This window comes from Vulpes vulpes, chromosome 1, assembly GCF_048418805.1.
Source record: "Vulpes vulpes isolate BD-2025 chromosome 1, VulVul3, whole genome shotgun sequence".
NCBI classification, from domain to species: domain Eukaryota; kingdom Metazoa; phylum Chordata; class Mammalia; order Carnivora; family Canidae; genus Vulpes; species Vulpes vulpes.
Window position 1 is genome coordinate 194,057,741 of NC_132780.1, and position 24,588 is coordinate 194,082,328.

General features: G+C 33.7%; 1 protein-coding gene across 1 annotated transcript in view; it reads left to right on the forward strand.

Moving 5' to 3' along the window:
• The window catches only part of AFG1L (AFG1 like ATPase), a 199,917-nt gene that overhangs the window by 104,044 nt on the left and 71,285 nt on the right, over positions 1-24,588 (forward strand). Inside the window, exon 7 of the mRNA XM_072738328.1 lies at positions 3,555-3,613. Within this exon, the coding sequence (XP_072594429.1) occupies positions 3,555-3,613 (59 nt within the window). The remainder of the gene's footprint in view (positions 1-3,554; positions 3,614-24,588) is intronic.

The window sequence follows — 24,588 nt, forward strand, 5'->3', positions numbered from 1 at the left end:
TATCTAATGACTTTCTTTGATCCTTGTCTTTCTTTCATGTTTTGCAGAATTGTTTAGTGGTATGTTTATATTTCTTTCTCTTTATTCTTTGCATATTTAATTAGTGGTTTTTGATATATGGTTAACATTAGGTTTGTATATAACCTCTTCTGCGATGCTTGGATTTTTAAGGAAAAGATCAGTATATCCATGTACATCTCCAAAGTATTTAGATTCTTGTAATTACTTTAAAAATCCTCTTTGCATATATTTCGTCTATAAGTATTATTATATTCACTGTGGAGAATGTAGAGGTCCTTATAACAGTCTTGAAAAATGAATGTGCCATAATTTCAGTACTCTGTCTTATACGACCAAGTGCTCATTTAACTCTATTTAGAGAGCATTAAAAAATTGTAGGCAAGAACTTCTGCTGAATTTTTAAATAGTATTTAGTAAACAATGACAAATGTTGATATAAATGTATTATAAAAATCTTTATGTCTAAGAAAAATAATATTAAACAACTAGTATGAAAAAATTGGTAGCTAACATTTCAGGAGATGGATCTATTGCATTGATAATTAGCATAATATTTGAATTGCAGAAAACTCTTCAATTTAATGAGTACAGTTCTTTTTCACTTAAGTGTCCTATAAAAACCTAAAGGTTTTCAAGCCAAATGAATTTTGTTTAGAATTCTATTAAGAAAATACTTCTCAGAGCATAAAGTTTGGATTATATATCTTTATAAAGGCAGATTGTTTTTAAAGTTGACTCTTTAAAAAATTAACTCTTGAAGACTATTACTAGATTTTAACTTTGCTGATGAAGTGGAAACTTTCAATCAAGAATATTACAAGTGGGCTTTTTATATCTTTCATTGTCATGAACCTTCTGAAAGGTACATACTTGTTAAGTTGCGTCTCAGAACCTTGTATGTCCACAAGAAAGATATTATTCTGTGAGACCAAAAGGTTACCTTAACATAGATAAACTTTCATTAGTGTAATAGCTCAGTGTTAATTTTATAACATTGTGTTCTTCGATATTCACTTTGGTATTTTTCCCAATAAGTTTTAAAAGAACTTACTGTGATATAATTGATATACAATAAATGACATGCATTTAAAGGGTACAGTTTACAAAATATTGGCATGTGTATACATCTGTGAAGTCCCCACCACAATCAATATAATGAACATTTCCATCACACTCAAAGCTTTCCTCTTTCCCTGTTTTCATCTCTCCCAGTCAGTGTTGTCCTGCTGGCCCCTTCTCTAGGCAACCATTATTAATTTGCTTTCTGGTAGTATAGCTTTAGCTTGCTTTTTCTAGAGTTTTATATAAGCGGAATCACATAGTATGTACCTTTTTTTTTTCTTCTTTTGGTCTGGCCTCTCACTCTGCATAATTATTTTGAGATTCATCTATTTTGTTGTGTGTTTGGTTTCTACTTTTTATTGCTAAGTAGTATTTCATTGTACAGAAATGCTACAGTTTGCTTATCCACTCACCTAATTATGGACCTTTGGATTGTTTCCAGTTTTTGGCTATTATAAATAAAGCTGCTGTAAACTTTGAGTGTATTTAAAGTATTTTAGTTTTTGGGACATCTAGCTGGCCCTGTCAGTGGACCATGTGACTATTATCTTGGGGTCATGAATTCAAGTCCCACATTGGGTGTGGAACCTATTTTAAAAAATCAATAAAATAAAATTATTTTATTTTCAAATTCTACCACTTACTGATATTCATGGCTGTCAGCTCTTATCATACAGCAGTGTTTTTATGCACTTTCCCCAGCAACTTGATGATTAGGGAAGATTATGAAAACACCTAACTTAACCCATTTCCTGCATTTTACCCATTTTAGTCATTTGAGGTATTGATTATAGGAAAGGAAAGATCTCATTTTGAATCTGAAAGTTCTGACAGCCTGGCCAGCATTATCTTACTTTTATAATATTCCTAAATAAGAATATTAAATATAACTGAATTAAAGCCTCTAGTTCTTAATTAACCAAGGAGCTTTGCAGTTAACATTCGACACTGCAATGATGTTATGATGAATATTTTTCTAAAGAGAATAAATGTTTCCTAATGACCATATTTTATTTCCATAAGTAAATGTAACAGTTGAAGACTATCTCAGTTATCTAATTTCCTCTAAACAAGGAAATAGGGCAGCCCGGGTGGTTCAGCGGTTTAGTGCACACTTTCAGCCCAGGGCCTGATCCTGGAGACCCGGGATCGAGTCCCACATCGGGCTCCTTGCATGGGGCCTGCTTCTCTCTCTGCCTGTGTCTCTGCTTCTCTCTCTCTGTCCCTCATGAGTAAATAAATAAAATCTTAAAAAAACCAAACAAACAAAAAAAAGGAAATAGGACAGCCTGGGTGGCTCAGTGGTTTAGCGCCGCCTTTAGCCAGCGTCCTGATCCTGGGTACCCGGGATCAAGTACCACGTCGGGCTTCCTGCGTGGAGCCTGCTTCTCCCTCTGCCTGTGTCTCTGCCTCTCTCTCTGTCTCTGTCTCTTGTGAATAAATAAATAAAATCTTTAAAAATAATAAACAAAGAAATATAGAAAGGATCCTATAAACCATATTTAAAAGAAAATTGAGACGCATAATGTAATTCATGGATTTTATTATTGAGAAAACTTTTTTACTGCTCCCATTTTATACTTTAAAAAAAAAAAATCTCATTTCTTTAGGTTTTGGTTTTAAAGAAATGCTTTGTATGAAATAAAATTTCAATCTCTTGAATAAATTCCAGATCCTTTTTTTAGAAAAAAGGAAGAATATAAAAAAATATGCAAAACTTTAAATTTGTTATCTCTTTTCACTTATTTACTCTTGAAAGTATTTGTTCATGTGTATGGATATGTGTCTGAACACACATACACTGTGACACATGTATATATAAAAACCACCATTCTAAGGCAAAAAAACTAGCTGTTTATTACTTATAACTGCATTAAATTTACAGTCCTTTGAGAATGGATTTTTGATTTTTAGATAATCTCTTTTAAAGTGGCCTTAGTGTCATTTATCTTAATGTTAAATGCATAGCCTTGATATAAATACATGCTTAGTTTTTTTTTTTAGTTTTGTTTTTTGATGTGTTTTATTAAAAGGCTAATCTTGTTACATACTTTTAATTCTGTACTGAGAATTTTTAGGATAGGTTGAGATAAAGGGCAATATAATTCCTTTCCCAGTAAGATTCTATGTGTTGGAATATTCAGTACTTTTAAAAATATCTTATGTTGAATCATTGACTTTAGGATTATTTGTGATATCTTCCAAATTCTTTTATTGCTTTTTAGTATAGTTTAAAGCTAATTTGATTGAATGTCTTTTGATTTTATTTGTGTAATTGTCAGTTCTTCCTCTTATTAAAGAAAATAATGAATTTTGTGTAGTACAAGAATAGAAATCAATTTTGGCTATTTTTCTTTTGTGTGTTTTATCTTTTTTACAAATAGAAAGCTTCATTTTCCAGGCTAAGATATGAGCTAACATTGGATTTAGTCTAAGTAAAAAGCTAATAGCAGTTTTTTTTTTTTTTTCAGATCTGTATAAAAATGGACTCCAAAGAGCTAACTTCGTACCATTCATTGCTGTCCTAAAGGTAAGGAAAATCACTTACTTGTGTTCACTGATTAATGTCATATTGATTGATAATTAAGGGCTTTTATAGGATTGCTAAGGGCTTGCATTCAAGCAAAATTCATTTTGATATTAGACAGTTACAGTCAAAGACAGTAAAGGAGAAAAGAATGTTTTTTATATAGTATTCATCAATGTGTACACAGGAGAAATTATAAAATATAGTCTAAATTATTGTCTAACTGAAACATTTGATAGTTTGCATTTATAAATTTTAATTTGAGGTTTGCTCATAAATATTATAGTGGAATGTTTAACCTTATACATTGATTTCTGAAAAAATATTTAATGTTCTCTGTTTCTTTTAGGTTAATGGTCTTTAACATGTTTTCTCAGCTATTAAAGTTGCTATTCCAGAGTAGCATTATTACAAAAATATTCTAATATATTTAAATGTGATTGCCATCAAGTTATCATGAAATTATGTCAAGTTGAGGCACATAGTTTAAATATTTGTGTGTATCATCACTGCATAGAGTTTGAAATAGTCTTCATTACAATCTGATTAAGAATAAAGTAGTCTCCTTTTCACTGTTAATTTAAATAATTTTTTACACAGTTATTCAATAATTCTATATTCTACCAACATTTATTGAGAACCTACTATGTGCAAAGTGCTGCATTAGGCATAATGGGTAATGCAATCATGAATTTTCTGTTTCTTGCATACAAGTCATTTATAATCTAGTTGGGCATATAATACATACACAGATATCTATAACACAAAGCAAAGTGAAGTATCATAAAAGTACTAAAGAGAAGCATATGTGCCAAATATAATTCCCATAATTCTTAGTTACATAATTTTTCCCGGTCTAAAATAATATAACTGAAGAAGAGATAAAGTTGTATTATTTTTTAAAACCTAAAACCTCAAAAATTCGTATCAAGAATTAGAAATAATGGGGCACTTGGGTGGCTTGGTTGGATTGAACGTGGATTCTTGATTTTGGCTTAGATCATGGTCTCAGGATCCTGGGATCCAGCCTCTGCCAGCTCTGCACTCAGTGGGGAGTCACTGGAGATTCTCTCCCTTGCCCTTTGCCCCTCCCCCCACTCATGCATGTATTCTCTCTCTTTCTCTAAAATAAATAAATACTTGAAAAAAGGAGAATATTGTTTCTTCAAATATTCTAAAGATAAAGTCAGACGATCTTTTTGAAGTTGTTGTTGATACTAAACTGTATTCCCTGTGCTATACTTAGAATTAAAACATCTATTTTCTTGACCAATTTTAAGTTCCCAGCGGTTTTTAATTTCTGTGAGATATTTATAGATATAAGGAAAAGTACTCTTTGAAGATTTATGCTCTTAGTAATTTTTTCCCCTTTATATAAATCAAGTTTTACATTTGGAGAGAAGGTAAATCTACAGTGTTTTCTCCATGCTGGAAATCCAAAGTGATTGGTATATGTAGATACCAAAATGTGAACAGGGAAGCTGAGAAAAATGAGTGATAAAAATAGTATCTTCAGGTAGCAGGAAATATATGAAATATGAAGAGTGAAGGCTCACACAATGAAACAAGTTTTCGGGGAACTTGGTAGGTATACTTTTTTTTTAACCACAAACCCTATTTTTTGGCCAGTAATTTATCATACTTTATTAGCATTATTAATAAGCAACCAAATTAGCTAGATTTAATTTAATTTTTTTCTGTTTCTCACCCTTTTTTGGGGGGGAGAGAAGAAGGAAAATCAAAGAGATAAATAATCCAAATTTGAAATTGAACAAGAACTGATATAAATAATGTACAATTTGAAATTGAACATAAACTAAAATTCCTAGGGTACTAAATACTAGATTGGATGAGAAAATGTTTAAAATGTCTAATTTATTCAAAAGACTTTTCACATATAGCAAAACATCAACCTAATAAATATATGCTGTGGCTGGTTTCTCTGGGGCTTTTTTGGTGGGCTTATGAAGTTTCCCTTGTAAGGAAAGGTTGTTTCTTATTCATTTAGATGACATTTTACCTATTCACATATGCTAGTGTTACTCTTGCATTTTGGCCCAGCTGAGGGAAATGTATAGCAGAAGTCAATCTTAAATAGAGAATCTTGGTTTAATAAAAAGAGATCATAAACCAGATAGAAATTTATTTGGGGAAAAAGTACAGTATAAAATCCATTTTTTCCTTTATGTTCTCCTTTTTATTTTTTTTTTTTAATGTTCTCCTTTTTAAACCAAGTGATAACAAGTCTGTATTTCATTACAAGCATTTGTGATTTATTGCTTGGAGCATTGAAAAAAAAAAAAAAAGCCCAGAGCTTGTGTAAGCTGTTAGTGAACAATATTTTTATAAGATAGTAGGAATGGTGAGGAGGACTAATGCACTATTAAAAAAACAGTGTGGTATACAATGAATTATTGTTCTGCCGTATAAAAGGAATGAAATTCTGACATATGCTACATGATGGATGAACTTTGGAAACATACTAAGGAAGAGAAGCCAGAAACAAAATGACAAACGTTATATGATTCCACTTATATGACGTACCTGGAAAAGGCATAGGCAGAAAAACAGAAAGTAAAATAGAGGTTACCTGGGGCTGAGAGCAGAGGGGAATGAGTGGTTATTGTTTCATGTGTAGAGTCTCTCTGTGGGATGATGAAAAATTTCTGGAAATACACAGTAGTAATGGTTGTACAACATTGTCAATGTACTTAATGGCATTGAATTGCACACTTAAAAGGGTTAAAATAATAGATATTATGTTGTGTATGTTTTACCACAATTCATTACAAAAATAGAAAAGTCACAGTACTGGAAAGGATACAGAAAATGTTCAGATATATTTCCTTTAGAAAGCCTTCCTAGAGTGACCCCTTCAAAAAAGCAAAGCCAAACAAAACAGAACAAAAAACCCTTACACATAATTTCCACTGCCTTTTAAGTAAGGGAGGCTCCTGTTTTGCCCTTCCTTGCACTTTCTTTGAGTTTATTTTGCTGGACTTTTTCTTATTTACTGAGATTAATTTTTAAAACTCATTTCAACCTTCATTGCTAAATGCATTTCAGGCTATTTATTTTCCTCTAAATAGCTATATTCATTAAGTTTTGATATTTAGTATTTTTGCTATTAAGTTTAAAGTATTTTCTAATTTCTGTTTTGATTTCTTCTTTAACCTTTGAACCACCCAGAAATATGTTTCTTAATTTCCAGACAAACATATGAAATTTTCTAGTTTTACTTTTTGTTATTATTTTCTTAACAAATGCTTGATTGCATAGTCATCTGAGGATATGCTTTGTGCAACTTAAATCCTTTAAAATTTATTGAAACTTGCTTTATGGCTTTATATGTGAGCAATTTTTATAAAAATATTCTGTGTTCTTTTAAAAAATATTAAAACATTTTTACTTTTTAATTTAATCTCTTCATTCCATGTGGGGCTCAAATTCATGACCCTGAGATCAAGAGTCACATGTTCTTTTGACTGAGCCAGTCAGTCCCCCCATATTCTCTATAGTCCTAAAAATAATGAGTTCTCCACTAGAGTTTTATATGACAGTATATATAACATAACATACCCATTAGATTAGAATTTTTTATTATGCTGTTCTAAGTTTTATTTTTTTTCCCCATCAATTACTATGAAGCTTATGGAAAACATCACTTACTCTTATTGTGAATTTGTCTTATTTTTCTGATAATTCTGTCATTGACCTTACATATTTGGAAGCTATGTCATAAGTTACATGCAGATTTAAAATTGTTAAATATTACTTATAAATAGAATTTCCATAATGAAATTTTTAACTAAGTAGTAAAAAAGCTCCTTTGTTTCAAGAGTAGTCATAATTACCTGTTGAAGCATTTTTTTCATGTCTGCTTTTTTTTTTTAAGTTTTATTTATTTAAGTAATCTCTACAATCCAACATGGGGCTTGAACTCACAACCCTGGGATCAAGAGTCTCATGCTCTTTGAGCCAGCCAAGCGCCCCTCAATTGGCAGGTATAAGGTAAAATTTAAATTGCTTTAAATTGGCAGGTATAGGGTAATTTTATAAGATAATTCTGACATCTCTATCATCTTGATGTTGGCATCTACTGTGAGATCTTCCTGGCTTTTTGTGTAAATGAATTTCATTGGACTCTTGGACATATTCCTAATCTGTCATGAGACTTTGGATCTTATTTTTTAATCATTTTTTTATTGTGGTAAAGTACATATAACATAAAATTTACCATTTTAACCATTTTTAAGTGTACAATTCAGTAGCATTACATACATTCACATTGTTGGGCAACAATGAACTTTTTCATCTTCACCAAACTGAAATTCTTTATTCATTAAATAATAGTTCCCATTCTTCTCTTCTCCCAACTTGTGGTAATCACCATTCTACTTTCTATGTGAATTTGCTACTTTTAGATAGCTTATATAAGTGGAATCATATAATATTTGTCCTTTTGTTCCTGGCTTTTTTTCATTTAGCATAATGTCTTCAAGGTTCATCCATGCTGTAGCATGTGTCAGATTCCATCCCTTTTTAAGGAGTAAGACTCCATTTTATGTATATACCATAAATTGTTTATTCATTCACCTGTTGATGGACATTGGGTTGATTCTACCTTTTGGCTATTGTGAATAATGCTGCTCTGAACACTTGTATACAAATATAGTTTGAGTCATTTTAATTCTTCTGTATATATATATATATATACCCGGGAGTAGAATTTCTAGGTCCTATATAAATCTATATTGAAGTTTTTGAGGAACTGCCATACTGTTTTCCTTAGCAGCTGCACCATTTTCTATTCCCACTAGCAATGCACAAGATTTTCAGTTTCTTTACATCCTTGCCAACACTTGTCATCATCGTTTTTTGTTTTTTTTTTGTTTTGTTTTGTTTTGTTGTTGTTGTTTTTTTTTTATAATAGCCACCCTAACCCATGTAAAGTGGTAAATCATTGTAGTTTTGATTAATATTTCTCAGGTAATTAGTGATGTGTAGCATCTTTTCATGTGCTTATTGGCCATTTGTTTGTCATCTTTAGTTTATTTTTTTAAGATTTATTTGAGAGAGAGAGAGAGAGAGAGAGAGAGCACACGCACACATGAGTGGGAGGGGCAAAGGGAGAGGGAGAGAGAATCTCAAGCAGACTGCACATTGAGTGCAGAGCCCAGTGTGTGGCTGGATCCCATGACTCTGAGATCATGACCTGAGCCAAAACCCAGAGTTAGCCACTCTATTGACAGTGCCACCCAGGCACTCCTGTTTGTCATCTTTGAACTTTAGTTTTAGATGGCTTTTTTGGACACTATTCTGACAGGATAGGCACTGTCTCATTACTGCCAGATATAGGTAGAAGTCCAGGTTCTTTATTCAGCATCTATTGAACTGATGCTTCTTCTTTCTGTTGGTGGAGAGGTTCCATTGATCTCATCAGGGAGGGAAGGGGTGCTCATTCTTAACTGGCAGGTATGATAGTTTCAACCCCTTACTCGGCCTTCTCTGACATCACTGGCAGGAGGTTCGGAGTGCCTCATAACAGCCTTGTGAGAATGCACTTCTAGATTCCTCTCTTGGCTGGAATGGGTGGAGGTCACACCATGGTTTGTTTGTCCCTGCAGTATTTGCTTCAGTGAAAGTTATTGTCAAAAAGTTTTCTCTTTTGTTATACTGCTGTTTTTCTAGCCCTTTGGACAAAGAGAGCAGACTTTTGTTGGGTCCTCATTGTCTGTGTCCATTGGCATTTCTGGGATGCTGGCTTTTTCAACTCCAAGTCTGAAAATTCTGAATTGAAAAGAAAAGCAGAGAACTCACCACTCTTTTGTTTGTCAGGTCTTGAGATCCCTAGCTGTTCTTTCTTCTTTTCACTTTTTAGCATATTCTTATATTTATTTTATATATAATCTCCAGGATTTTAAGTTGTACTTAGCAGGAGGGATAGGGAAAGAACATCTACTTTATCTTCCCAGAAGTAGAAGTCAGTTTATTAAATGTCCTTGTCTGCTACTTCCATCATTTCTGGTTTGTTTTTGTGGTCTGATTTTCCCACCCCTGGTTTTGAGTCTTCCTACTTCTCAGGAAGTTTAATAATTTATGATTGGATGCTGGACATTGTGGTGATTATATTGAGTGTTACTTCCTTTAAGGCTGTTGAATTTTATTTTAACAAGTGGTTAAGTTTCTTGCAGATCAGCTTTATCCTTTTGAGACTTATTTTTAAGCTTCAAATAGTGTGTCTCAAGTAGCTTTTATTTTAGCCTTTCTTCTACACATAACCCTTCTAGGGTCTCTACTGAATCCCCTTAGTGTCACTGACATCTCTTTACTCATATAGAGAACGTTCAGAATGCTCATATCTCCTGGCTTTTTGAGGATTATTCTTTCCCCATTCTCGTGAAGTTTCACCTTATGCACGTTCAATTTAATATTCAGCCAGAAATTACAGACATTCCCTCTATAGATATCTAGAGCTCTTTCTCTGCATACTTTCTCTTTTACTGAACTCTGCCATGCAAAGCCCAACTGCCTCAACTTCCCTAAATTCTGGTCACTGTCTCCTCAACTCATTTAGACTGCTGTACTGCAGTTGTACATGTTTTGTCCAGTGTTTTAATGTGTAATGGCAGGAAGGCAAATTGAGTTCTAAATACTCTGACTTGGCCAAAAGTATAAGTCTCTTTCTTATTTTTTTTGAAAGTATAATTAACATACATTTTTAAAATTGAGGTATATTTAACATATTAGCCTCAGGTGTACAACATACTGATTCAACAATTCTGTACATTATTCCGTGTCACCACAATGAGTATAGTCCCCATCTGTAACCAAACAACGTTATTACAGTATTAATCACTATGTTCCCTATGCTGTACTTCTCGTCTTCATGACTTATTTATTTCATAACTGGAAACTTATACCTCTTCATCCTCTTTTTTTTTTTTTTTTGGATTTTATTTATTTGTTTGACAGAGAGAGAGTGCACACACAAGCACCAGGAGTGGCAGGGAAAGGGAGAACCAGGCTCCCCACGGAGCAAGGATCCAGATGCAGGACTTGATCTTGGGACCCTGGGATCATGACCTGAGCTGAAGGCAGATTCTTAACTGACTGAGCCACCCAGGCACACCTTCTTAATCCTCTTTAACCTATTTCACCCATCCCTCCACCTGTCAGCAACCATCAGTTTGTTCTCTGTATTTAAGAGTTTGTTTTTCTGTTTTTTTTATTCATTTGTTTTTTAAGATTCCACATATAAGTGAGATTATATGGTATTTGTGTTTCTCTGACTTCTCTTAGCATAATATCCTTGAGGTCCATCCATATTGTTGTAAAAGGGAAGGTCTCATTCTTTTTTATGGCCAAATAATATTCCATTGTGTATATATACCATATCTTCTTTATCCATCCATTTATTAAGGGACACTTGGGTTGCTTCCATATCTTGGCTGTTGTAAATAATGCTGCAGTGAATATAGGGCTACATATGTCTTTTTGAATGAGTGTTTTTGTTCTCTTTGGGTAAATACCCAGTAGTGGAATTACTAAATAGTAGTATGCTATTTCTATTTTTAGTTTTTTGAGGAACCTCCAAACTGTTTTCCACAGTGGCTATACCAATTTACATTCCCACAGCATCAGGATTCATGTTCTTCACATCCTTGCCAATACGTGTTCATTTGTTTGTTTGCTCTTTCTTTCTCTCCCTACTTCCCTCCCTCCCTCCTTCCTTTTCTCTCTTTCCTTTTGTAGGCCCTATGCTCAATGTGGGGCTTGACTTCACAATCTCAAGATTTACATTTTCTGATGATTAGTGTTGTTGAACACCTTTTCATGTGTCTCTTGGCTATCTGTATGTCTTCTTTGGAAAAATATCTATTCAGGTTCTTTTCCCATCTTTTAATTTGATTATTTGGGGCTTTTTTTTGGTGTTGAATTATGTAAGTTTTTTAATGTATTTTGGATAATAATCCCTTATTGGATATATCATTTGCAAATTCAGTAGGTTGCCTTTTTGTTTTGTTAATAGTTTGCATTATCTTGGCTTTTAATTGTAAAGAAGAAAAAAACAGGATATTTTGTAATTTAGGAACTCTGAGCTATATATTTTTATAGATACTTAAAAATAGGGTAACTATTTTAAAAAAGCAGTGATGGGAACATCTTTTCTAAATTTAGATGAATCTTTAAATGGTGGTACAATCACATGAGGGGATATAGAATACTTACTTGGAATGATATTTTCCAAAAGGCTTTTGATAATTATAGTATAATAATGCTCATAGAAAATGTGAGTGAAAAAAATATGATGTAACAGTATATCTATTACTCTCTTAACTCTGGAGGTAATATACATGCATAGGAAAATACTGGTAATAAGTACTCCAAGATGTAACTAGAACTTAATTCTGGATAATAAGATTATAGATGATTTACATTTTCTCTGTTAGACTTTTCTAAGGTTTCTAACATTAGATGTTTCTGGAATGATCTTGTATTATTTTTTATAATAAAACCTATTTTTTTAAGTGGGTAAATTTTTGTCTACCCTTCTTAGGAAGTCAGCAGACATGGATAGGACTACTCACTTTCAAAGTTGAGAATTTGCAAAAAGCAAAATGGAATGAACATAGATCCTGTGTACAGAGGCTGTTATGAAAAGAGTGGAACGGCAGGCATAGGAAGGAGGCAGCAGGAGCAGATAGGAGAGGTAGATACGCACCAACAATAAAAGCACATGAGGGGTACACTCTGGAAGAACTACCCCAAGAAATGGGAGACTTTTTCAGAAAAGATTTTTCTGTATTTTAAAAGAGATTAAAGACATTAGGAGCCCAATAAAATAATAGAACAGAGATGAAATAACTATAAGATTAGATGGAAAGTGAGGCGACAAAGGTAAGAAAGAGCGAAGGGAAACCCATTAAAAAAGTGAAGAGCATCTTAGGAAAAGCAAGGTAAAGAATAAAAAGTGCTAAAAATGAAATTAATGATACAGACCTGACTTATGAAAAAAATCACACAAAATGGATCTAGAAGAGTTAGAGAGAGAAAACTATTGTAGTGAAAATGGTAGGTATGGAAAGCAGATAACAGAGATCAAACATTCACATATTTCGTATTTCTAAAAGAGAAAAATAGAACAGAGGAATAATACACTTTTCTGGTGTATAGCTGAACTTCAAGGATAAAGAAAGAATCCTATAGTTAAATAGAAAAATCAGTGGGAAAAAAAAATCAAGCTGGATAGAGACTTGTTTGCTACAAGTAGATAGTAGAATAGAATAGTTTCTACTTCGCTAAAAAAAAAAATAGATGTGCCCTTTTGTTAGCTAAGCTATCATGAAAATCTAAGCCTGCAAATACATATTTTTGGATATGTGGTGTCATAGGAATTGTAGAAATTGTGAAACTTCTAGAACAAACTAAGCCAAAATTAATAACTTGTAAATCGAAATATTATGGTAAGAAAACACTGGTGATCATTGAATCTGATTAAATATTATCTTACTCTGGTCTGTAAATCAGTAAAATTTTTTCATAATCACGTGGGAATTTCTGTAATTGAATTAACTAAGGAATTCTAAAGAATATAGAAAAGAGGCCCCAACCCACACTAAGCAGTCTGAGTGGAGTAGATGGTATACATGTTAGGAGTATTTCCAAAGACCAAATGATGTTTATTTATTTTTTTAAAAAGCTTTTATTTATTTATTAATGAGAGACACAGAGAGAGAGAGAGGCAGAGACACAGACAGAGGGAGAAGCAGGCTCCATGCAGGGAGGCCGATGTGGGACTCGATCCCTGGTCTCCAGGATCATGCCCTGGGCTGCAGGCGGTGCTAAACCACTGCACCACCGCTGCTGCCCAAACAAATGATGTTTAAATTAGAACTTAAAAGTCAAATAAAAGTTACCAGGCAAAGTACAAAAGGTGTTCATCATGGAGGAAAAAACATATGGGAAAGAAAGAAGCATGAGAATTAATAGATTTAAAATTTTGTGATTAGTAGTTCTTTGACATTTTCATAAAATAGTAACTATCACTATTCTGTTTTCTTGCATCTCGGAAGTTTATTTAAAAGTCAGATTTCCCCCCCTAAAATAAAAGAACATGTTTATATCATATGTATAGTAGTTCCTTGTTACCCACAATTTCACTTTATTTGGTTTCAGTTACCTGAGGATCCCCCATGGTCTGGAAGCAGATGATCCTCCCTCTGACCTATTGTCAGAAGGTCACTAGTAGCTTAACACTACATCACAGTGTCTATGCCACTCACCTCATTTCATCTTACCACATAGGCGTTTTATCATCTTACCTCATCACAAGAAGGGTAGGTAGAGTACAATAAGATATTTTGAGAGAGACAGAGACCATATTCACATAACGTTCATTACAGTATATTGTTGTCATGTCCAATTTTATTATTAGTTACTGTTAATCTCTTACTGTGTCTAATTTATTTTTTTTCTTTTTTTTTGAGGTCAATATTCTTTTTTTTTTCTTTTTATTTATGATAGACATAAAGAGAGAGAGGCAGAGACACAGGAGGAGGGAGAAGCAGGCTCCATGCTGGGAGCCCGATGGATCCTGGGACTCCAGGATCGCACCCTGGGCCAAAGGCAGGTGCTAAACTACTGAGCCACTCAGGGATCCCCTCTAATTTATAATTTAAACTTTATCTTAGGTGTGTATATATAAGAAAAACATAGTATACATAGGGTTCAGTACTATCTGAAGTTTTAGGCATCTTAGATTGTATCCCTCACAGATAAGGTAGGGGAACTACTGTAAATTAAGAAAAAAATATTTAGTACTTAACATTCCCTTATGTATATAAAAAAGATGGTTAATACTATGATTAGTGGGCCTGCTTCAAACTTGAAACTGCTTGCTGATCCTGTGACACAATGTCCTGATTTTGCTGATTTATTCTTAAAGAATCTTTGTTGTGATTTTAATAAAACTTAGGCAGTTCTTCTTGGTATGTGAACAGATATAATTGTGAAAGCATGTGTTGGTATCTACACAGCACTATTCTACAAAATTAAATACATCTGTCTCATTCCATACTGCAGTATTTTAGACTGTGATAATCTATACCAGGAATCTATACCAATTTTATTGGCCAATTTTATTGAAAAACTTAATGCTTATTCATTTAGGTATTGTCTATGGCTATTTTCACACTACAGTGGCAGAGTTAAGTAGCTGTGGCACTTATGGCCTTCAAATCCTAAAATATTTATTATCTGGCTTTTTACAGAAAGTTTTCTTATTCCTGAATTATACAACATGCAAGGAAAGAGAAACAAGTGTTTAAAATAACATTGGTATATAGCACTGTTTTCCTATAAAGTATGATTTGTTTTATGTGATGGAAATCCTTTGTCAGCATAGATTCATTACATTAGTCGATCTTGTAGTAAGTGGCATTTTAAAAAGCTTGCTATAATAAATGGTTGATAGAAGACATGAAGCTTGAGGAACCAAAAGGTAAGAGGGTGGTTCAGTATCAATTTCAAATAATTTGGTAAGTTGAGAAATATCAGCTTTGTTCGGATCAGCTTTCTTAGAAATATCCTCAATTTTATACACTTAAGAAAGTAACGTCTTAAATGTTTGTTCATTGTATAATACGCATTGAACATAATCTCTTTCCATTATAAACATTATTTAAAATTGTGGTTGAAAGGCAAAGAGGACCAATTGGCATTTTGAATAGAAGAATAGTTTCTTACGTTAATTTCAACTGGCCTTCTGGATACATGGATTGTCTGGCAAGCATTGCTCTTCTCATCTGATCAAATTCCAGTAATCCATGGTATTTGGACAGCTGTTTTATATTTGGGTAAAAATCTCTCTTTACTCCATCCCACTTAAACTATTGTGTCTGATGTATTCTTTAATGAGCCCTTAAAGAGATAAATGCTATTCATAATTTTAGAGTTAAAAAAATTCTCCATGTGGATTTAGTTTTTAGCTTTTTTTTTTTAATGATTTTCTTTTCTTTTTTTTTTAAGATTTTATTTTTATGTAATCTCTACATTCAACACGGGGCTCAAACTAACAACCCTGAGATCAAGAGTTGCATACTCTACCCATTGAACCAGAGTGTACCTTTTTACAATTTTCTTTTTATTTTTAAGGGGCACCTGGATGGTGGCTCAGTCTGTTAAGAGTCTGCCTTCAGCTCCTTGATTCAGGGTCTTGGGATCAAGCCCCGCATTGGGCTCCTTGCTCAGCGGGGAGCTTGTTTCTCTCTCTCTTATTCTCTCTCTCTCCCCCTCTGTCTGTCGCTCCCCCTGCTTATGCTCTCTCTCTGTCAAATAAATAAATAAAATCTTTATTATTTTTTTAAAGCAGCTCCTTTTCTTTTTTTAAGATTTATTTATTTATTTATTCATGAGAGACACAGAGACACAGGCAGAGGGAGAAGCAGGCTCCATGCAAGGAGCCCGACATGGAACTTGATCCCGGGTCTTCAGGATCATGCCCTGGGCTGAAGGCGGCGCTAAACCGCTGAGCCACCGGGCTTCCCAATAAAATCTTTAAGAAAGAAAGATTTTATTTTTAAGTAATCTCTATATCCAGCATGGGGCTGGAACTAACAACCCCGACATCAAGAGTCTCATGCTCTACCGTCTGAGCCAGCTAGGCATCCCTTTGGTTTTCTTAATCACTTTAATAGTATGGATAGATTTAAAATAATCCCCCCATGGAAAATGTTCCCGTGCAATATTGTATGTAGTGTTTTGCCACATGGGGACAGATTCTATTATCACTAATGTGGCATTTTAACTTTTATTCACACTAACATTTTAGCAAACTATCTTCTTTATTAAGTTTTAACATTTTTATTTAAAATTAAATGAGTTAGGGCAGGCCTGGTGGCTCAGTGGTTTAGCACCTGCCTTCAGCCCAGGGCATGATCCCGGGGTCTTGGGATCGAGTCCCACGTTGGGCGCCCTGCATGGAGTCTGCTTCTGCCTCTGCCTCTCTGTGTCTCTGTGTCTCTCATGAATAAATGAATAAAATCTTTAAAAAAAATTAAATGAGTTAGAAAAAAATTAATTAGGTAATTAATAGATTACCAAAATCACAACTATAAGCTGGTCAGAAATAACCAACAAAGCATTCTACAGTATAATTTTCCCTTTGACGAATGTTAGATGATGCAATTAGAGAAAAATAAGATACTGCATTAGCTGTTATAAATATGAATTTTCCTTTTTCTGATAAAGAATTGTCCATTTGGAAAGCATCTTAATCTGATTGTTTGACATTTGTTGGGTATAAATATGCAACACATAAAAATGCTTTCTAATCTAAAGTAGTAATAGCTTTGCTATAACCATTTTATAGTATTTGTTTAATATTCAAGTAATAACTTCATTTCTTTTACTTGGCTGTTAATGTTTCTCAGTTGTTACATGTTCTTTAAAACTTACACACACAAAAAGCTATGTATTAGGTTTTGTTTTTGTTTCTTGAAGGATTTTTTTTCCCTAAGAAATCTTATATCTATAGTGAACTCTTAGAATATTCCCATATTGTGCTTTCTAGTCTTAAACTTCAGAAAGATTGTTTATAACCCTTAGGTAAACAATTTAATGCTCAGATTGCCCAGCTGCCTGCATTGGGATTTATAGACTGGCTAAGTATATTTGCCATTTCTTTCTCCACAATTTTCATTTCATTGTTGAAATTGATTTGTCAGTTTGCTCATTATAACTTGCAATAGTAGAGCTTTCAGATGGCTAAATAATCAGAAGCAGGGTTTGAGGTTAGTGTCAGCCCCACTTACTAACCTCCACTCTGTTGTCACCTGAGTCAGTGTAGCAAGGATTAACCCTTTGTTAGTGTGATAATATCTTTACTTATGACTTAGCTTTTTATCTCTGAAGATCAAAAGAAACAAAATATAGAAAAGTAGCAGTCTGGAATTGAAGAAAGTTATGACTTTCCTCCACAAACTACTAAAGTGTTCATTTAAACTTTAGTATTTAATGTTTTAAGATACAAAAATGACTGATTTGTAAAACATTCCTTTATTTTGCTGTTTTGGGCTGAAGAAATGAAGGAAATCTAAGATATTTTCATTAACCTATTTCGCCTATGTTTGAGAAAATATGTTTAAGCAAATTGGCTATAGTAACAGGCATTAAACTTTGTGACAGTGTTTTTGTACTGTGTCCTCAAAATGAATAAATATCTAGAATAAAAGTTGTTGTAATGTGGATGTAATATGTAATTCTTGTCTATCTTCATACCAGAATGTACACTTTATATTAGTCAAGGCCTGCCTATGGAAAAGTAATTTTGGGTGTATGCTTTTTAAAATAATATTTTTTGTAATAGTCTTACATAAAATGAAAACAAAGATTTCCCATTAAATATATAAATTATACATTTAAATTTATATAATATATAAAATATAAAAATGATATGTTTGTATCAAACTGAACTACAGAAAACTATTGCTTATATGTATTATATATAAAATATGTACTGTTAGATCTTGAATTCTCTTTTCTTAGAATAATAAAATCATTTTGGGCTATTAGAAAAAAATCAGTTCTTTAATGATGAAAATGGTTGAAAGGAAGTGTGTCTTAAATATGAATTAGTTGTTTCTTTGACTCATGAGATAAATTAGTTTAATTACATGTGGCAATTTTCTTGGCTAGTGATGTAATGTGAAATCAGATTCTCCCTTTCCCCTCCCTTAAAACTCAAGCCAATTAATAGAACTTTTAAGCTCTTTGTCATAGGCCACCATGGAGGTCTGCAGAGAAGAACTTTAATCCAATAAACATTTCATTTAGATCATGAAAAGAAAGCATGAGGAGAAGCTCCTATAAGAGAGGGTGTTACTATGATTCCAACCATGAAGAGATGTGAGGAATTTGCCAAATTAACCAAGACGTCCTCATATTTAACGCATAAATGTGTCAAAACTAACAGAATAATTATTTAATTTGGTTGAACTTTATATTGAGAAAACTCTAAAAAGCCACAACTGTTTTCTTCAAAGCCTTCACTGTTGGGCTGGATGGACAGGGCAAAGGGAGGTTGTGAGAAATCCAGATAGCAAATAACACTGGCCGAAGCTGGTCAGAAAAGGGAATAGATAATTAGACGTAATTAGCGTGTATGAATTGTTGTCTCTCTGCCCTTAGCTTGAATAAATTTTGAAGAAAAAACCCTGGTGGTGAAAATCCTTTGATGTAGGAAGAGTCATTGTGGCTTGGCAGCATAAAGGCAGTGTTTTATACTTCTTACATAATGGTCGTGATACAGAAAGAGTGAATGGACTCTGCACCCCCCTGTCTGCTTTATAGCAAGGACTTTTGGATTCTCTTGAAACAAAATGCATCACAAGTTTTCAGTTGTTAGTAATGAGGTAGCGGACCTCATCAGTGCTCAGAGGAAGCCATCTTTAGCTTTTGTTTAAATCTTAATCACAGTTTTTTTCTTTCTGGGAAATCTGTTTTCTTAAATCAACACTTCTTTTCCCTTCTTTGCTTGCACCTCCAATAAAAGGAAGGAACAATGATCAAGAAAGCTAAATAGAAGAGTTAAACAAAAATTATCACATAAAAGATTTATACTTTTTTTTTTTTTTTTTTTTTTTTTACATTTTTGTGTTTTTAGTCCCACATGAAAATGATCCTTGCTGATGCCTTTTTACCTCAGGTTGGTAACATTCTGGGAAGGTCATTTTATAATAAAATGTCTAATAAAACATAAAGGGAATGATTTTATATTGATTGTAGAAGGAATTTATTTTTCAAATTGAACTTACACAAAGTAAAAAATGGTAAATATGTTCCTTTTTTACTGTAGTTAAGTTTTTAAATGGAAATTAGCTTGGTTAAAAATATCACTCGGTAGATTTACTATAAACTTATTTGAGAGACATAGTGAAAATATAGGTTTGGGAACCCAGCTCTGTGCGGATATCCTATATCCACTCCTGAGAAGACAGACATTATTCTTGAGAAAGCGTTACATTTATTTTGAAGTCTTCTAAAACCTGAAACAATAAATCACCTAAAATGTAGTATCAATTTATTCTGATAGTTGAATGATGTTCCCCTTGACTATCTAAAATATTTTTAAAAATCTTCAGCAAAAAGAGAAATCAGCTATTTCAAAACTCTAAAGCATGTATTTAGGTGGGGGGAGTTGCTAGTGTTAAAAGAGTTTGCATGTCATCCTCAATATCAGAATAGTATCTCTATATCTATTTCTGATAAATTTTCACCCTCTTCCATCAACTATTCTGGTATTACATTAAAAAAACCCCTACTCTTTAACTGCCCAGATTTCCTTCTAGTTAATATTCTTCTTTTAACATACTTTAATGATAAGACTTTCTCCAGTAGTCATCAGGATCCATTTCTTAATGTGTAATCTATGAATCTATTTTTATAAGTGTCATTTTGCTTTAGCATATTTTTGTTCTGACGTTTTGATTCTGGATAGACTTCTTTCAAGCCACAATGCTCTGAGATGCTTTTGGCTACTTAACCCATTTTGCATATTGTGCCATTTGTAGAATAAAGTAGCCTTTTATACTTGAAGTTGATTTGAACTCTGAAAGGCAACACCTGAACATCTCACAAAACTGGATAATTATGGCTGATTGTGTTTTTCAGGTATAGGTCACAGGAAATTCATTTGGGGTAAAGTATGTACAAAGCTAAGAAATATGCAGATTTTCTGTTGTAGGATTGTGTAAAAATTATTTACAGTTAATACTTGCATAAAGGTTAGAAAGGTTGATGAAGTGATATTTAGTTTTGCTTTACTATTCACTGCATGTCAGAATGTAATTATGACTGATTCATGAAACTGTCTTAGAAACGAAGCATCTTTATTAAAATGCTGATCAAGATAAGAGCTGACAGTAATAAAGAATAGAACATTTTAGTCTTGTTGCTTTTGAATGATTGCTAATTACCCCAGAGGTCATGTATAGTGCTTGGTAGGATTCATTGACATTATTTCTTTTAAGTCTGCTGTTTCAACAACATCTGAGCATGAAGACACAAACTGTGTGCACACTGAACAATAGTTTGGCCAAGTTTTTGAGGCTTCAAGATATCCAAGAAACCTTTTTCTGCTTTAGTGAATTTAGCTTTTCTCTCAAAATCATAGCATATTAGAGGTGCTTGGTACAAAATACTTTGTTCTTTACTATTGACTGTATCTTATACTTCCCATTTTCAGATTGGTGTTAAATAATATACAGCTTATTGAGACAATCTCCTCTCTGAATATGCACAAACATTAAATAAATAACAAAAATGTAGATTGGCACTAAAATTAGAATTAATAAAAGGGACTTCTTAATGTATAATTGGAATGTAGTTTCAGTAGTGTTTAATTTGTTTCTGTTTTTATTAAATGTGCACTTTGTAATTTGCCTCTGAAGACATGTGAAAGTCTTATAGTGTATTCTTATAGTGTATTCTTCAGTCAATAATGAATAATGATCATTAGGATTCACATATTATAAAGATACAGTTGATTAGTTGAATAAAGTCTGCCATAAAATTTTTAAAATTCTTAACAAATGAAAGTAGAAGAAACCATATAGTCATGTCACACATATTTATGTGGTGTCCATGATATAGCAGAAAAACAATGGTTTAAGAAGGCAGTTCTTTGTGAGCCTGTCTCTGTTCCTGACTTTGGCAAGTCACTCGAATCCACATAAATTTACATTTTTTTCATCTGTCAATGATGGGATTGGACTGCAAGACTGCCGAGGCTCTTATTGTGCTACAAATTTTCAAAAAGTTCAAGTTTCAGATGCTTACTTATAAATTATTTGTTTTGAATTATGATAGGTTTCTCTTCCATTGTTCTAAATATAGTGTTAAAGTCCTAGGCTAGCTAGTCTACAGAAGCCTAGTTGCCCAGGTAGCTCAAATATTACCCTTTCATAAGATAAAATAGAAGAAAAACAACATTAAGATTTCAACATGTATTTATTAAGTGCTTAGCTACTGGGATTGCAGTGATGAAATTGTCCTGAAATGAATCCTGCCATCAAGGAAATCAGGATGTTCTAGTAGAGGAAATAGGCACACCAACAAATAATTATAGTATAAGAAAAATATTATACTTCAATATAGATTGAGTTAGGAGTGCTTAACTGTGTGTTGGGAGATTACAGTGCTAGCAATGATATAAAGCAGTGATAAAACCACAAATTTTAAATAAATTTTCTGCCTTCTATAATGCTGGTGATTGTGGAGGATAAGTGAATGAAATTGAAATTTATGTGAATTCTGAATGGAATCGTGTGTGTCCGCAAATTTCAGAGGTTGATGAAATTGAGCCTTTTTGTTTGTTAGGCCTTTTGTTTTCTTCACTTAGGTGCATCTCTGCCATCACTCTTAGTTTAATAGTCATGCTTATGATTTTGTTTTGCTCTGATTGGAATTAAGTGAAGATTTTCCTGAGAAAGCTGACAAGACTTAGAATGGAAAGATGAGGGCAGAGGGAGAAAGCAAAAAATAGTTCCAGTGTATGTGGGAGAAGATACCTGATGTGGAAATAAGTAAGTTATGAACAATGAGAGCTGAAAAATACAGAGCAAGGAATATGCTGAAGGAGCCTTAGCAACATTGATCCATTACTTTATAAAAGCGTGAGCAATTGAGGCTCATGCCTAAGACTGGCCGGCTAGTGGCAGAGTCCCATCTAGAACCTAGATTTCCTGCTTTTCTTCTGGGAGTTCTTTCCGCAAACTTTGTTGCTCCATATGTGTGTGTGCATGTATGTGTCTTAACATTATATATTTGTTATATTTGCATGTTGTAAATCTTGTCTTTGGGTAGAATTAATTATATTCTCACTTGCTTGATATTCTCATATCAACAAGGAATTCTTTTTCTTTTATAAAAGTATAATCTACTAATCTACCTTTAGTTGTACACAATGATAAATATAGTGACGTTCAGTCTTGTTTTAGCGAACAGCTTCAAATTTATTCTTCAGATCTTTTATCAGAGAATAGAATAAGTTACAAGATTGACTGAATTCATCTTCTTTCTCTTCCTCTTTCATCTCTAAATAAAAGTGCTAATGAACAGTGAAATGACAAAAAGCTGAGCAAGTACAAGGCAGGAAGAGCAGAACCAGAGATCAGAATATTTCTAAATGCTGTCCTGGATACTATAAATTTTAATGAAGTCTTCGAAAATAATTTTTAAAGCTAAATATTTTTAGATGAGTTTTTATCATTCTTGAAGTTGTGATTATAGTATAAATGGATCACATGCATTATGTACCTTGTGTATTTATATGGTTGTATTTTTTAAGATAGGAAAGTCATTGTTCACCCCTGAGGGTTTGTATAGAAGAAGGAAAAAACTTGTGAGTAAATTTACTGGATTTTTAAAAAACAGATTTTGCAAAGCTGCAGATGTAGGGGGAAGTTCCTCTTGGCCTGAGGGTATATTGCACAGTTCCTTTTTGTGGAAGAAAAAGAAAGCTTACAGGTGCTGCAGTTATGGGTTGGTAGCATGGTTTTAAAAAAGATTCTCAAAAGGCATATCATTAACTTCTTTCCAGTCTGTGATGTCATTCTTATGTTTTTCTTTTTTTTACCTCGGGAATGAGGACTCTGGTCTTCTTGGATAAAGTAAACAGTGGGAGAAGAAATGGAAGATTAATTAAAATTCTATTGGTTATGACAGAGCTGGAAATGTATAATGGCTGTGATTTCAATAAGACAGCTATCAGCTTTTTCCAAGTACCACTAATTGGGGACAATACACGGAGTTCTCTAAGATCTTTCCTTTTATAAAATTTCATAAGAGAAATGAATGCATGCTCTATTAAAAAATCTGAGCGTCACGTAAGTGTATATCTACTAAATATCAAATGCTCCCCCTTCAGTACTCTCCTCTCTCCCCATTTCCTCCTCTCCTCCACCCTAATTCCTACTTCCCTCCTCAGGAGTGGCCACTGTTAAAAAATTTAATGTGGAGGAATGACGTCAGTATCAGGGTTGAATAAAACATCTCTTGTTCCTGTTCTTTCCCTCCAGACCAACAATAATTTGGCATCTGTTCACAGACAAAAATGCCTTTGTGGATGGTGTTGGATTTAGCACCTTATGCCAAGGGACCTGGGAGGAGGCTTTCCTACCCATGTGTCAGGTAATAGGAATTTAGACGTTGGTCCTGGCTGTGGACTTTGCAGTGTTCTGTGAACCAGCTCTAGTCTCTCTCAGCTGTGGTCTGGGAGTCCCTGGAAACACTATCTTAAACAGTCACCCAAGGATGAGAAAGCCTTTGTAGATGTCCAGGTTTCTACTGGAGAAATTCCAACACACAATGGGAACAACAAACAAAAAACCGGAGTTTGGACACATTGGAGAGGGTAAGAGGAACTGTTTGACTTTTCCTGCATCACTCCTCCCTGAAGGCAGCACAGCGTAGGGCCAAGAGAGACCTTCTTGGCCTGTGATTTCTCCTGTAGGGGATCATAAGAGGATGTGAATGATCACCCTGCTTCCTCAGCTGTGTGGAAGGCTGCCTAAGAGGCTTATTCCTCTTTTGCCGCATCCAGAGTACTGCATCATGAGCTCCATGACTGAGGGTAGGATGAGTCTAGGAGAAAAGCAGATAGAGCTCTTTGAAGGCATTAAAGAGTGGTGGTCCTACTAACTGTTTCACGCACATTAAGAAGCCTGTTCACAAATTGCTGGCAACACCTTGCCCACAGATCCCCATTGTTGGCTCAAGGGCATCCCCAGTGCTCTGCGTATCTCACACCCTCACTTTGTGGCTAGTGCCCTGTCTGTGCTCCCAAAGGTCATGGTAAGAGTGAGCTTTGGTAGATGGCTGGTGAACATGTTCAGAAAGCCAGCCTGAATCTGCACACCAGGGAGAGATCACAAATGAGCTTTAGTGCTACTTTTGGGAAAATAAAAGAAAGGTTGTCA